Raw genomic sequence first — 14,840 nt, forward strand, 5'->3', positions numbered from 1 at the left:
CAAGCGCGCCCGTCTGGGCCGCCTTACCTTCTTCCCCAGCTGGAAGACAAGGGAAGACAGCGTGTCCATGGCCGTGGGGCGCAGCTCTGGGCTCTGGTCCAGGGTTCGAACGATCGGGTGAATGATCCGGGAGGCGTAGTCCGTGAAATCCAGGGACTCCGTCAGGCGGTCGACCGTCTCCAGGGCCGCCCTACGACAATCGGTAACGTAAAGCAATCGCAGACACGCAGTCCCAGAGGCAGGGAATGGCTGAGGGCCCCCTTCGCCATCAGCACCAAACGGGAAGCTTCTGAGGTACTTTGGGTGACAAGGATCCAACATACACTCCAGAGGGGTAGGGACGGTTACAATTCCCATAAACCCGGGACACTCCTACACTAGATAATGGGCACTGGAATAACAACAGAGAGACGGCCTGGGAACCTGCACAATAGGACGTTTTCAACCAACCACTGAAAGCTCGATTGTTCATCCCGAAGGGCAGGTCCTTACTTTCGAGATGGCAGTGGAACTTCGGGGGCATCGAACAGCTTCACGATGGGGGGCAACAACAAATGCAGGTAGTCGTCCAGGTTGGCGCCAAAGAGCTGGATCGCAGCCAGCAACTGCAGGAGGGAGCAGGAGAGCGGCGACGGACAAGTGTGGCGGCGTCAGTGCCCAAGTACGCGGGGCGGTGCCCTGGCTGATAACTCACTGAACTTCTGGGGGGGCTCCGAAAAGCCTTTATTAAGTGGCTTTGAACTACGTTCTTTTGATAGCATCTCCCCCCCTTCATTTACTTTGCTTACATATACTTTGCTTTCTGTGAGCTTATTTCAGCTGGTAAGGAATCTGTTGCTGGACAGTAGAGAAATCTGGTCTGCGGTGAAACATTTACCAAGAACACACACCAAGACGAAAGGACAGCCCCGGAGGACCGCCAACGCTCTGCGCGCTGTGAGCTGTGTGCAGCAGGTGCTACGCTCTTTGGGTTCAGTCTTGTGGATTAAGCACCAGCCCGTCACTCAGAACAGGGTCTCATCTCTTAGCTGACCTTGAGGGACGCTGGAAATCTCTCTAGAAGATGCCCTGGCTACTGACCTTGATGGAAACGATGCGGCCTGGGCTGTTGTCGTGCATGAAGACCCGTAGCATGTGCGGGATCAGCTGGGGCAGGTAGAGCTTAAATTCACCCCCGAGAGCCACCACAATTTGCTCAATGAGAAGAATGATCGTGCTCTGGATCGAGGTGTTCATGACCCAGAATTCCTGTAAAGAGGGAAGAGACAGGAGCAAAGCCAGGTTCCCCTCTGCTGAAATATGAACCAAGGAACCGAGATGGCCAAAAGGAGCAAAAACGGAGCGAGCGCGGTCTGTCCCCAAACTCCTTCCCTGCCCTCCTCTCCCTGGGCCCCCCTGGATCCTGTCACAGCAACAGTGGACAAACGAAAACGGCATTTCTCCAAATGCACGAGGCCGCTCTGCTGCTCTGTGTTTTGCTCCTGCTGCTCCTTGCCTGGAATCCCGCCTCCTGCTCAGCTAAACCCTACCTCTAGACCGGGCTCCAACCTCACTTCCTCTCTGAGGGCTTTCCTGCTGTCCTCTCGTGATCCACTTTGGGTCCCCCACCTCCTCTTTTCGAGCACCCGTGATATCGAAGTCTCCCTGCAACCGTCCCTTTACTAGACTGTAAGCGAGTTAAGGGCAAGAAGCCCTTTGATCCATCTCTGCCTCCCCAGAATCCAGCAGAGCACCTGGCACATTCAGCCACGCAGCATGCCTTTACAGAAAGAACCGATGACTAAGTCTGCACCACCTGGAGCTGAAGCCATGCAGGGCAGACTCCTTGCTCTGGGCGTCACCTGGCCTCTCCCAGAGGGTGACTCCGCTGGGAACAAGGTGTGCTGACCTTCCTAGTTCAGACTTCGCTAGTTATCATCTGACAACTGTCCCGCATCATTTGCAGGCCTGGGTAGTGTCACAGAATGAGCACTTTTCTATACTCGTATAGTCACATTCTACACAAGTTACTAAAATAAAAACTCGGCTGTTTGGCCACAGGCCCTGCCTCAGCACTGCAAGGCAAACTGGTCCGAGTCTCTCACTCCAGGAAAAGCTGTCATTTCAAGTCAACTGAAAAAGACAGTTGCCTCCCGCCTCCTTTAGAACCTCTGCAGCAGAAGATTTACTGGCAACAGAAACTCCAACGAGGGCAGCGCATGCCTATTAATACCCTCGGGAATGGGGGGTGCCCAGATAACTCAGAGTGGAAACCAATACAACAAAGGATGACTCCTCAGGAGAAAGGTGTTCAAGAAGCATAAGGATTTTCATTTTAACATTTTTTTTAAGCATACTAGTTCAGAAAGTGAAAACCACACCAAAGATGCTGGTACGACCTTTCTTTCTGAAAAAGCTATTTTTCTCTAGATAAAGAATTTTTGTCAAAGGAACACCACAGATTTCACAGCCTCCACAGTGCTTCTGATGTTCATGCACTGGAACTGCACTCTGCCTTCTTTAGGGGGAGCCCCTGCCCTGCACTACCGCCAGCCCCTCATGGGGCTCCTCTACCTCAAAGAGGCCGGCAGCCTGCCCGGGGACCGCCGGAGCAGCGCTCACAGAGGCTGCTCTCCTCCCGGGCCCGGGGGAGCTCATTAAGCGCCCAGGACCGACAGCCGGAGGAGGGGACCGCTGCACCTCCCCTGCTTTGGGAGAAATGAAAGCTGCGTTTTGCAGGTGTGAGGCTCCCTGCCTCACACCCCGACATTTCGGTTGTTAGTCTTTTTGGGGGAATAAGTCACGGATCGCTTCAGCTTCAAACCGCAAGCATGCCGCTCCCCCCGCCCGGCCCCCAGCACCAGGCCCCTCCACATTCTGCCTGAGGCCTCTGCGGCAGAGGCAGGGAACGGAGCGGCCTGAATTATTCATACGTGCAGGAGTTGTTCAGCTCCGAGACAGGCCGCTTTGATTTCAGTCCTGCTGCTTCTCCCAAGCTAACTACAAAGGTCTGGCGGGGAAGAGCAGAAATCACTGGAAGAACTGTCTTCCAGTCTTGTGAGGACACAGCCGTCTCCGCAGAGCGGCCTTCCCGACAGAGACATTTGAATTACGCAGGACGGCAGGATGCAGGCCTCCCCCAGACAGGAGATTGCCACTGCCGTCCATGGGGCGCCCGCCCACTTAAAGCGTGTTATCAGCCTGGGGCGGGAGCCTTTCCTTCCTCCTGTGCCACCGTGCTGCGAGGCGGCACCCGAGCTTTCGAAGGGGGCAGGGAGAGCACCGCCCGCCGCCTCGGTGTCTGGCAGGAGTCCAGCGGATCCGAGGGCGTCGGGAGACCCCAGCCCAGGGCTCCCAAGGCCCCAGTTTCCTGGGCTTTCGTGGGGACAGTGGAGCACCGTGGGATAATAAAGAGAAATGGCTTTGTTGTCCGTGAGGCAAAGAACTCAGGAGCCTATTTCTGGCAGAACATGTACCTTGGGCTCCTCCTCAGACTTCACACCTGTTCTCTCGTACCTGGGGGCCCGAAGCCAACAGCCCCCGCCACCGCCCCCCCTTTCATAACCCAGTGGAACACCTTCCTCCACTTTACCCTCGGGCTGTGAGAGCTCCGCCGTGACCCACGAGAAAACGCCCATGTTGTCCAAGCCTGCTCCTGACATTCCTCGACCCAGACAGTGAGGGACAGACCGAAGCGTTAGCTTCTACTCACTCTCATGAGGGTGACTATTTCGTCCATGTACGGTCTGATGTGGCTCTTCACGAAGGACACCAGCATTCCCAGCTGCTGGAATAGAAACTGAAACGGGGAAGAGGTCAGCGAGTGGGCCCCGGGTCCCCCGGGCAGGACCCAGAGCCCCCAGGCTCACCCTCATCCACGCGAGTGAGCGAGGACAACCGTGGGGTCCGTTTCCGCACCACTCCTCCTACGGAGGGTGTGTTTCTAAGAATGGGACTCAAGGCCTTTGGTGGTGATGGGGTGCGGCCAGAAACCACTGCCAATGGCTCCACGCGCCAGGCAAGCCGGTCACTGCACGGCAGGGGCTGCGGCGCCAGACGGCTGTTGGGAGCCACCCCGGCACCTCCCGGCTCTGGGAGCTTCCTCTCCCCTCTCCGCACCCAGCCTCTTCGCTGGGGACACGGAGGTAACAGGGTGCGTCTCATAGGCTTGTTGCAAGCGTTAAATGGGACGACCCCTGGAAAGCACTAGAACAGGGATACGGACACCGCTAAGTGCTCCGTGAACATCAGCCACCAGTGAAAGGTTTCGGGAGCCACCCGACTGGAGACGGAACATGAAATTTTAATCAGCTGTAAATGCACCTTTTGTTTATTCAGCCCTGATCCACTACCGCTCACTTTCTAAAACAAATACAGCTCACAATTATGGGCACTGGAGTTCATTTCCAGTAATTAATTAATGAGGTCTTAACTAATTACTTAACTGTCTCTAAGAAATTATGAATCAATACAGCAAGCAAATTGGCGAAGGGACGGGATAAGGAAACTGTACTCAGGGTGGCACCTTGCGGCTGTGAGGAAGAGGCCACCCACTAAATCAAGTGGGACTAAGGAGGGTTTGGGGCAGGGAGACCCCAAGGGCTTTCCAGGCTGAAGAGGTCTTCGGGGCGCAGTATTTACTTGGTCATGTCCTTCAGAGAGTGCTGCACGCAGTGAGGAGCAAACCACATTCTAAATGCCCTCCCCACAAGATTTTTATGCTCTCTGTGCCTCGCTTCCCCCCTTTAACAAGAACAATTTAGTGATGAACACGCTTACTGTCACTCTTACTCACAGTTTGGAACCTGGCTAATGTGGAACAAATAAAAAGTGTCCCGAACAGTGAGGGACAGAGCGCGCCGCCGGAAGCGGTGCGGACAGCAGCCCCACAGGGCCGGGCTCACAGCGGGCTCGGGCTGACTCTCACGACCGGCGGGCGCCGGTGCCTTCCGAGGGGGCCGGGACCTGGGCCCTGCAGGGCACGGGGTGGGCTCGGCACACGGAGCCGCCCCTGCCCATCCCCTGGCCCCTCCTCCAGACTCCCTGCTGACGGTTTTTGGGAAGTGGTCCCTATAAAAGTGCGCTGCGGAAACCAAGGGACATGAGACTCTGAGGATTCTTCGGTTATATTTTTGTTGTGTGACACTCGAAAGGAGGTGGACAGTCTACGCTGGAGGAAAAGGAGCGCAGTGGGGTGGCAGGGAGGGCAGGGACAGCCGTGAGACAGAAGGCCACAGCCTCCTGACCCTTGCTGTCATTTGCTGTGAGGTGCCCCACTCACCGGCGAGGAGCCCCAGCCACCTCCTCTCCGCTCCCTCAGGCTCCCCACAGGTTGTTTTCTTCCTAAAATACGGCGGGTTAGAGCTCCTCCCAAATCCCCCTGCTATGAAAAGGCTAAAAGTAATGCATCAAAGATAACGAGCGTCGTTAGTAGATTATTGGAACTGAAACTTGTCACATGAACCCAGGCCCCCAAGGGCCACCCGTGAAGAGAGACGGCGAACCCCTGCTTCCACCCGCCCAGTGGCAGAGGAAACAAGGAAGTGTGTCAGTTTTGACGTGAGGCCCAGGTTAAAAAAAAATGTCTTCCCTACAAGTTTGTGGTTTCAGGCCACTTTCATGTGGGGTTTAGGGGTTCTTTTAACCATCTGTGCGGCCTGAGAAACTCTAAGTCAAGAAATGAACTCACAGTCCTCCTGGGTCACCTGGCAGAAGCATGTGAAAACCCAGAGCGGATTTCCCAGTACTGTCCAGGGGACGTCCAGCTGAATACGACACACGCACCCAGGACTACACACCTGGGACAAACCCGTGCGGCTCAGCACAAATAACGGACAACGGCATTAAGTCCATCGAGGGTTTTCTATATACTAGAATCACTGGATAGAAAATAAACAAACCTGTTCAAAAATGCTTAAAGAAATAAGTGAGAATAAAAACGGTGAATAAGAAATAGGATACCACCAAAAGATACTAGGTGTATTTCAAAGAACAAAGGATAACTTTAGAAATTAAAAAAAAAATGTAGTTAAAACTAAAAGCTCAATGGCAGGCCAAAAAACACAGCTAAAGGATTATCGAACAGAAGACAGACCTGCTTTGGTGAAGGAAACAGACAGGCAAGTCCAGGAAACCAGAGAGTCCCAAACAAGACGGGTGCAAAGAGCTCCGCTCCAAGACGCATCATAATTAAAATGCCAAATGTTAAACGTGAAGAGAGAATCTTAAAAGCAGCAAGAGAAAAGCACTTAGTTACCTACAGGGGCATTCCCATAAGACTGTCAGCTGATTTCTCAAAAGAAACTTTGCAGGCCAGAAGGGACTGGCAAGAAATATTCAAAGTCATGAAAAGCAGGCACCTACAGCCAAGATTGCTCTACCCAGCAAAGCTATCATTTACAATGGAAGGGCAGATAGAGAGCTTCCCAGACAAGAAAAAAACTAAAGGAGTTCATCATTGTCAAACCATTATTATATGAAATGCTAAAGGGACTTATTTAAGAAAAAGATCAAAACTATGAACAATAAAACAGCAATAAATACATATCTGTCAATAATTGAATCTAAAGAACAAAGTAAGCAAATCAGAACAGAGAGGAGAATCATGGATACAGAGAGGGTTTTGACGGTTGGCAGGCGGGAGGAGGGTGTGTGGGAAACAGGCGAAAAGGTGAGGGCATTAAGTACAAACAGGTCATTACAGAGTAGCCCTGGGGATATAAAAGCACAGCATAGGAAATGGAGCAGCCAAAGCATTTATACACACGACACAAGGACGGGAACAAAGGTGGGGATGGCCTGAGGGAGCTGGGGGTACTAGGTGGGGCAGGGGCAAAGAGGGAAAAAATTGGGAGAACTGTATTAGCATAATCAATAAAATATTTTAAAAAAACCTTAAAACTTCAGCCCTGGCTGACGTAGCTCAGTGGATTGAGCACGGGCTGCGAATCAAAGTGTCGCAGGTTCCGTTCCCAGTCAGGGCACATGCCTGGGTTGCAGGCCACGGCCCCCAGCAACCGCACATTGATGTTTCTCTCTCTCTTTCTCCTTCCCTTCCCTCTCTAAAAATAAATAAATAAAATCTTAAAAAAAGAAAAGAAAATGGCATATTTAAGGTTTTTAAAAAAAACTTTAAAAATTCAATGACAGTTAAAAAAAACCAGAGCTGAAGAATTAATGAACACAAAATAAATGTATAGAATGTATCTCTGATAGACAAAAATGAAAAATACGGACCGGAACCTGAATCTGGTCAAGCCTGTAAATCTAACCAGTTTACAAGAAGTTAAAAGACAACCTGAAGATACAATCAGCCTAATCTAAAATGGAAAAATCTATGGGACAAATGACCTGGTTTCTTCCACAAATACACGACATGAAAAAGTGGAGGAAAATGAGGAAAAAGAGAGAACTGGACATATACAAGGTAAACCAAATGCCATGTGTAGACACTAGCTGAATTGATTTGAATAAATAAGACATGAAAAGAAACTTTTAAGACGAACAAGAACATCTGAGGAAGGATTGATCTTAAATGATATTAAAGAATTATGTTAATTTTATAGGTGTCAGACTGTAGGTATATGGGGGAAAAGTATTTATTGGTGAAATAATATAATACCATAAGTTTTCTTTAAAACACACCAGAAAAAAGAGTGTGTGTGTGTGTGTGTGTGCAGGGGCTGTGAGAATTACATGAAACCAAACGGATAAAATGCTAGTAATTACTGATGAGTATGAGGACTTAATATAAGTCTACTACTGTGACTGAAAATATTCCATTACAAAATGTTTAATAAAATTAAAAGTAGCCAATAAGTCGAGGGTAAAAGATAAGAGAATGAGAGCTCAAGCCAAGAAAGGACAGCACGGAACAGAAACGAATGAAGTGGGACAAGAGTACAGCGCTGGGCGGACAGTGGCTGCAAAGCCAAACGCGAGTGTACCGGCCATCACAGTAGATGTAACCGGATACTGCATGCGCTGATTAAAACACACAGGTTTTCAAACTGGATTAAAAAGATAATGTAGCTTTATTATTATGTACATTATAGAGCACTCTAAAACAAAAGTCACAAGATGGTGGAAAACATAAGGATAAGACAAGACACATAACCTTCCAAGAAAAGGGCTGGTGCAGCTATATTAGTACTAGGCAAAATAAGATGTTATCAAAGATAAACATGGTCACTGCAGAATGATAAAAGATGGAATTTGCCAGGAACAGACGATGACTTAAGATTTTTATGCACCTAATAATATAATTCAAAATATGTAAGACAGAATTGACAAAATACGAGAAACTAATAAATCCACTATTGTAAAGGGAGATTTTTACTTCGCTCCTCCCAGAAACTGGTAGATTCAGCAAACAAAAAATTAGGGAGACAAAAGACTGAACACAGCGAGTGACAATCTAGTGACACGTGGAGAACCCTGTGCGTGACATCCGCGAGCCCGCACGGCTCCCAGGCACCGAGGAAGCGCTGCTCAAAACCGGCCAAGCATCGTCAGACTGTTAAGGCGGTTTCAGCGAACATCAAGGAACCATAAACCCAGTGCAATTAAGATCAAAAGATACCACACAAGGAATTAAAAATTCTGCAAGTCTGCAAATTAAAATACTCTTTCCATGGTGAAAGAAGAAATCGTAACAAACATTAGAAAATATTTATTTCTGAAGGGTAATGAAAATGCCCCATTATTCTTCAGTGGTAAAAAAAGAATGAGCTACGGACACATAATACAATATGAAAGAGCCTCAAAAGTATTATGTTAGGTGAAAGAACCTGGGCGCTTGCGCGCGCACACACAGACAGGGTTCCGGTCCTACGAAATGCCCCAAGAGGCAGGTCCCCAGAGACAGAAAGTGGGGAAACAAACGGTCACCCAGGGCTGGGGGAGAGTGGAAAATGACTGTGGATGGGCGGGAGGTTTCTTTCTGGGGTGATGGAAATTCTCTTAAAATTAGACTGTAGTGATGATTACAGAACCCTGTAAATATACAATTACAACATTTATACTTAATAAGATTTTTATGGTATGTACATTTCATTTCAATAAAGTTTTAAAAAGTTTTGAATGCAGCTAAATAATACTTGGAGTAAAATGTACAGCTTTAGAAAGGCTGACAACATAAAACAATTTTTTTAAAGTCAAAAGAAAAAAATAGGAGGAAAATTATAATAAAAAAAGCAAGGATACAAGAGAGAAGATCGACAAAAGCAATAGTTAGTTTTTTGGAAAAAAAAATACTGACAAATGTCTAACAGGAAATTAAAATATAAAAGAACTATGAACAAATTCATGCTAACAGATTTAATTGTTTAGATAAAATAAACAATTTCTTAGAATAATGTGACCAAAACTGTCTTAAAAAGAAACTGAAAAATTAAACAGAGTTTTGAACTTATAGTTAAAAAGAAATTAGAGCCCTGGCTGGGGTGGCTCAGTGGACCGAGTGCCGCCTGAGAACTGGAACGTCCCCAGTTCATCCCCGGTCAGGGTGCGTGCCTGGGCTACAGGCCAGGTCCCTGGCTGGGGGCGTGTGGGAGGCAACCGATCAATGTTTCCCTCCCTCTTTTTCTCTAAAAATAAATAAATAAAATCTTAGAAAAAGTAACAGATCAATTCCACTAGGCAACATAGATGTAAAAATTGTAAAATAAATACTAGATATAAAATCAATGCGTTAAAAAATCATTACCGAGATAGTTTTAACGCAAGAGTTCAAAAATGTTTCACTATGAGAACATATATCTATGTAATTCAACATATTAACACATTAAAAGAGAAAACTCATATAATCATTATAACAGATAAATAAAAGGCATTTGATAACTCCAATACTCATTCATGATAAAAGCTCTTCAGCAAATCAAGACCATGAGAGAATGTTCATAAACTTTAAAAGCTGTCTGCCAAAAATCTATAGCAAACATCATACCTAGTGGTGAAATCTTAATAGAAATCCCGTTAAAATCAGGATTAAGATGAAAAATTTCCACTGTCACCAAACCTAATCAACAGTCCTAGAAACGCAGTGAGAAAAATAACTGGTTCAGAGATTAAAACAAAAACCCCGAAACTATCTTCTTCTCTTTGCAGATTACATGATTATCTAGAGTGAAAGCCTGAGGAAATTTACAGACAAACTTTAGGACTGCTCAGACTTCAGAGAAGTCGATTCCACAAAAATAAAATGTACTTTTATACTCCAGGCACCAAGTTAGGAAACGGACCTTCTAAAAAGATACTACACCTCCTCTACAAGCACATCAAACCTGAGCATCTCCACAGAAGGAAAAAGAGTTAACTCAGGCGTCTTTGCAGCACAGCACCCTATTCACTCCTGTGCAAGACACTCTGAGAACAGCAGAAACTGTGGAGCCACCTTGAATTTGATAAAGTAAGTTTGCTGTCGGTGGTGGTATAGGTATAGCAACCACAGAACCACTTTGCAAGTTCTGTGGCTTAGGGAAAACGGAGCACGAGAGAAAAAGAGGGAAAGAAAGGGGAAAATTCCTCTTCATAGAAAAACGCCAGCTATTAAAAGTAGAAAAAAATAATAGAACTGGAAATTCCTAATTTTGCAACCAGCGTGATAACTGATTGAGGCAAGGGCTGTCCGTGGGTGCTACACTCGCTGGGTAAAGGGCAGATGGGGAATAGGATAGGCACACGGTCTCCAAGAGTCCCCCCACGGATTAGTTAAAGACTAAGGAAAAAAGGTAACCATATGGTAGGGAGATCTGACAGACACCAACTAACCACGTGCTCAAATTTAGGGCCAACAACAATGGGACAGACTACCATGAGACACAGTAAGGAGCGGGCAGCTTCACCTCTGGAGCACTTTCACTAAAGATGCTGGACTTGAATCTCACTGCAAAGCAGCAGCCGGACACCCACACGCGGCTGTCCCACCAGGCGGCTGTCTGTGCCACATGGACTCGGGACGACTGAGAATGACAACGCCGTCCTTCCCCCAGGCACTCACCTTGTGGCCGCTTTGAGGGGAAACTTGGGCAACTGGGCCACCTGATTAAACCTGCCCCCTCAGGCGTCACGTTAAGGGAGAGGAGCGGCATCGGGTCCAACAGCCAGCAGGGGGGTTAGGAAGCTGAAGCACAGACAGACCTTCCACGCAGGTGTGGCTCAGGGCTGAGGGGAGCGAGGGTCAGGTCTTAGCTACTCACCTCCCGGATGGCCCCGTCGCAGACCCGGATGACGTTGAGGAATGTGGGCATGACCTGGGGCAGGAACTGCACACACTTGAGCCCCAGGGACTTGAAGATGAAGGTGATGGCCTGGACGACCATGGTGTGGTGGTGGGAGAGGGACTGGTCCCGGAAGATGCGCATCAGGGCCACCATGGACACGGCGGGGTAGAACTCGTCCAGAGGCAGGTTCCCCATGTTGACCAGCATCTCGCTGGTGCTGTAGTCGGCTGGGGCAGAAGGATGACAAGAGCCGTGAGCTGTATGTACGTGCCACGACTCTGACTTTGGGCAGAGCACGGTCTGCTCAACAACAAAAAAGAAAACCCCCTGCCCCGGCTGGTTCGGCTCGGTTGAGCGCTGTCCAGTAAGCAGAGGCCACAGGTTCTATTCCTGGTCAGGGCGCGTGCCTGGGTTGTGGGTCCGGCACTGGGCAGAGCGCAGGAGAGAGGCAACTGACTGATGTTTCTCTCTCACATCAATGTCTCCCTCCCTCCCCTTTCTCTAAAAATCAATAAGCATGTCCTCGAGTGAGGGGGGAAAGGACCCTCCTGACGGCCATTAGTACTCACACAGTTCTCCCTGCTGCTTTTCAACAGCGTCGGACACACAGGATGTGTTAGGAACCAACGTATAGGCTTTTGTCATCAAGGACTAAACGGTTTTTGGCTTTCCTATTACCTAAACCACCAAAGCTTAAAACAGGACATGATGGGTTTTCGTAAAACAGCCATGTTTAACTTAGCCTCTCACTATTACAGTTCACAACTCTGTAGCCAAAACCATCTATAAAAATAATTACTTTCCCAAATGAAAGAAAAGGGAATTAAATTAGGCAAACATCTGCTCAGCACCTGCTTGGTTCTCCTAAGCAATTAAGACAAGCGGGTGGCAAGTGCTACCTGACCTGAACAGCGTGGCTCTCAAGGACTCGGGGTGGGTGGTTAATGGTCAGTGCGGAGGAGGGTAAGCCTGGATGGCTGACACTGCTGAGTAAGGGTGACCCCTGGAGGGACATGGCTCGGGCTCTGCTCTTGACAGGATAACATCACAGGCACACTTCTTAACGTACAGAAGAGCAGCCCTGGCTGGTGTGGCTCAGTGGACTGAGTGCGGGCTGTGAATCAAAGAGTCACCAGTTCGATTCCCAGTCAGGGCACATGCCTAGGGTGCGGGCCAGGTCCCCACCAGTAGGGGCCACGTGAGAGGCAAACACACACTGATGTTTCCCTCCCTCTCTTTCTCCCTCCCTTCGCCTCTCTCTAAAAACAAATAAATTTTTTTAATAAAAATAAAGAAATAAAATCTTTAAAAAAAGATTGTTTAAAACGTACAGAAGAACAAACTAGAAGGAATATGATCCCATCCATAGAATTTAGGGACAAATTATTTTATTTCGGAAAAATAACATTTTGTTGGAATAGCTGGAGAGCAGTTGTTGAATTTTCACACCTTGGGAAATAAACCTGCCCTGATGGACAAGGGCTTATGTTTAAAAACCCTCCCACATCACACACCCGACCCAATCTCCCAGGAAGTGTGTCCGAAGGCAACGGGGCCCGGGGAGCAGACCGCTCGGTGGACAGAAGACCTTGGAACCGCACTGCCATAGCGTTTCCAGGCCTCTGAGCCTTGCCCCAGATTTCCCTGTCAATCAAATCCTACCCCCTTCCTCCTTGGGTGCCATGGGACAGAACAGAGAAGCACTAACAAAGAGTGAGAGGTGAACAGAAGTGACGGGGTGATAACTCACATCCGTCATCGGCCCCCCAAAGTGAGTACAGACTGAGCCTGCTGCCCCTTGACAAAGACCCTGGGCAGATGGGAGCAAGCACTCTGGACACACTGGGAAGCAGAGTCCCGGCTACGGTTCCAGAGGAAATCACGCCTTTTCATTCAAAGCTGCAAAGCGAGCCAGTGTGCTGTAATTTTATAGTTCCCCAGCCTAAGACTCTTTCTAGACATGGCCGGCGAGGGCTCGGGGAGGCAGACATTCAGCCAGTCTCTCATGGGCCCCTCAACTTACAGGAGTCCTGACTTGACTTGGATTCCGACAGGCTGACCGCGGAGGCATCCCGGGACTGGTCGATCATGCCGATGTTCACCTTGTGCTTGTAGGGGTCCAAGGCCCCCAGGAGCCCTAACACACGGATGGCCTGGCGGGGCGGGGAGGGAAAAGAAAACATTCATCAGAACATCTGGCTGCAACAGTGACCAGGGAATTCTTCTGACGTCCCCTGACCCTCACTCCGTACCCAACGACCAGCTGGAGCTACAGGAACAAAACGGACAGGAAGTCTGATGACAGCATGTTAACGCCACACGCATTTGTGTGTCTCTCTCTCCACTCTCCCAGCCGAGTCTTTAAAGACCACGCGGGCCACCTTCCCTACCTCTCTCCGTGTGCCCTGGTTCTGCTCAGTCTTCAGGAAATTCAGCAGCACCTCAAGCAAAGTGGGGTACTTTCTGTAGGGCTCCACCACATAGCCGGTGCTGGCCACCAACTGTCCCAGGGTCCACAGGGCCACCTGGACGGACAAAAGACCACATGGTGAGCTGAGCCAGTACGAGAGAAAGAAAAGTTTGTACTCTTGGTTAAACGGCTGCAATGAAGTGTCAGAGGCTCTTACAACAAAAGAATTTCCGTCGAGACACGAGGCACGAACAGCAACCCTGAGAGCGGGGACGTAAAAACAAGGCCAGGAACCAGCACAACCACCACTGAGTTGAACAGTAAAGAACAGCCCCGGCTTTCTCCAAGGAAATACACAGTCCATCCATATCCTGACCGACGGACAGGAGGAGTCCGAGTCGAAAGGAAATTAAAACTGCTCTTAACTTCAGCCCAGTCACCCGAAGACCTCAACGACTAGGGTGCAGCCAGGCGTGGGGAGCGGGGCGGAAGCTCTGCTGACCTCCAGAGCCGGAGCTCAAGGCCTTCTTCTCCCTTCGGGGGCCAGGCCCTGACAGAGGACCGGCACTGGCCTTCGTCCAGAGGAAATGGCACTGGCCAGCCCTGACCCTTCCTGGAAGTGACTCCTGGCCAGGATGACAGCTAATTCTGGTTCCCAGGCCTTCTTCCTTTCACTCACTCAGCAAGTACTCCTGAGGACCTGCTGTGTGCCAGGTGCTGGCTCAGCCAGGAAGCAGCGGTACTCACCTGCCTTTTGGCCAACAGAGAGGAATCCTGGAGCATGTCCATGATGATGATAAAAAGCTCATCAACCCATTTCCTCATTTCCAGGCCACTAACCTACAAGATGACAAAAAGCACGGTAGACAAGACTAGAAATTACGGCGTTAAGAAGTATTTTGACTTATTCAAAGGTTAACCGTATCCTTCCCGCCCTATGAAAAAAGCAGTTGCCTGCTTACCTGAGCCAACTCTCCGATGGTGGCCAGGACATTGTTGATCACGCCTGGGTTTGGATCAGGGTCTGGGTCTTTCAGTTTCAGAATTAAAGCCTGTGGACAGAAGGTGTGAGAAAACGAGTGCAGGTCAGAGTCCACGAGAAACCTTTCTTTCACGAAAGCAAAATTCACCCGAGAGACCATCTCATTCATCGGCCAGCTACCTCCAGGTTTTATGAACCCGGTTTCTCACACTGTCCTCAGACATGCACAGGAGTCTGACGCGCGAGC

The 14,840-nt window shown here is 49.1% G+C and overlaps 1 protein-coding gene across 1 annotated transcript in view; it reads right to left on the reverse strand.

The window, feature by feature from the left end:
• Positions 1 to 14,840, reverse strand: part of MTOR (mechanistic target of rapamycin kinase) — a 111,368-nt gene that overhangs the window by 76,648 nt on the left and 19,880 nt on the right. The window contains exons 15-23 of the mRNA XM_028511253.2: positions 14,574 to 14,663; positions 14,359 to 14,451; positions 13,592 to 13,726; positions 13,225 to 13,354; positions 11,178 to 11,428; positions 3,692 to 3,778; positions 1,081 to 1,248; positions 493 to 605; positions 28 to 190 (exon numbers count right to left, since the gene is read on the reverse strand). Coding sequence (XP_028367054.1) covers positions 28 to 190; positions 493 to 605; positions 1,081 to 1,248; positions 3,692 to 3,778; positions 11,178 to 11,428; positions 13,225 to 13,354; positions 13,592 to 13,726; positions 14,359 to 14,451; positions 14,574 to 14,663 — 1,230 coding nt within the window. The remainder of the gene's footprint in view (positions 1 to 27; positions 191 to 492; positions 606 to 1,080; positions 1,249 to 3,691; positions 3,779 to 11,177; positions 11,429 to 13,224; positions 13,355 to 13,591; positions 13,727 to 14,358; positions 14,452 to 14,573; positions 14,664 to 14,840) is intronic.

This window comes from Phyllostomus discolor, chromosome 5, assembly GCF_004126475.2.
Source record: "Phyllostomus discolor isolate MPI-MPIP mPhyDis1 chromosome 5, mPhyDis1.pri.v3, whole genome shotgun sequence".
NCBI lineage: Eukaryota > Metazoa > Chordata > Mammalia > Chiroptera > Phyllostomidae > Phyllostomus > Phyllostomus discolor.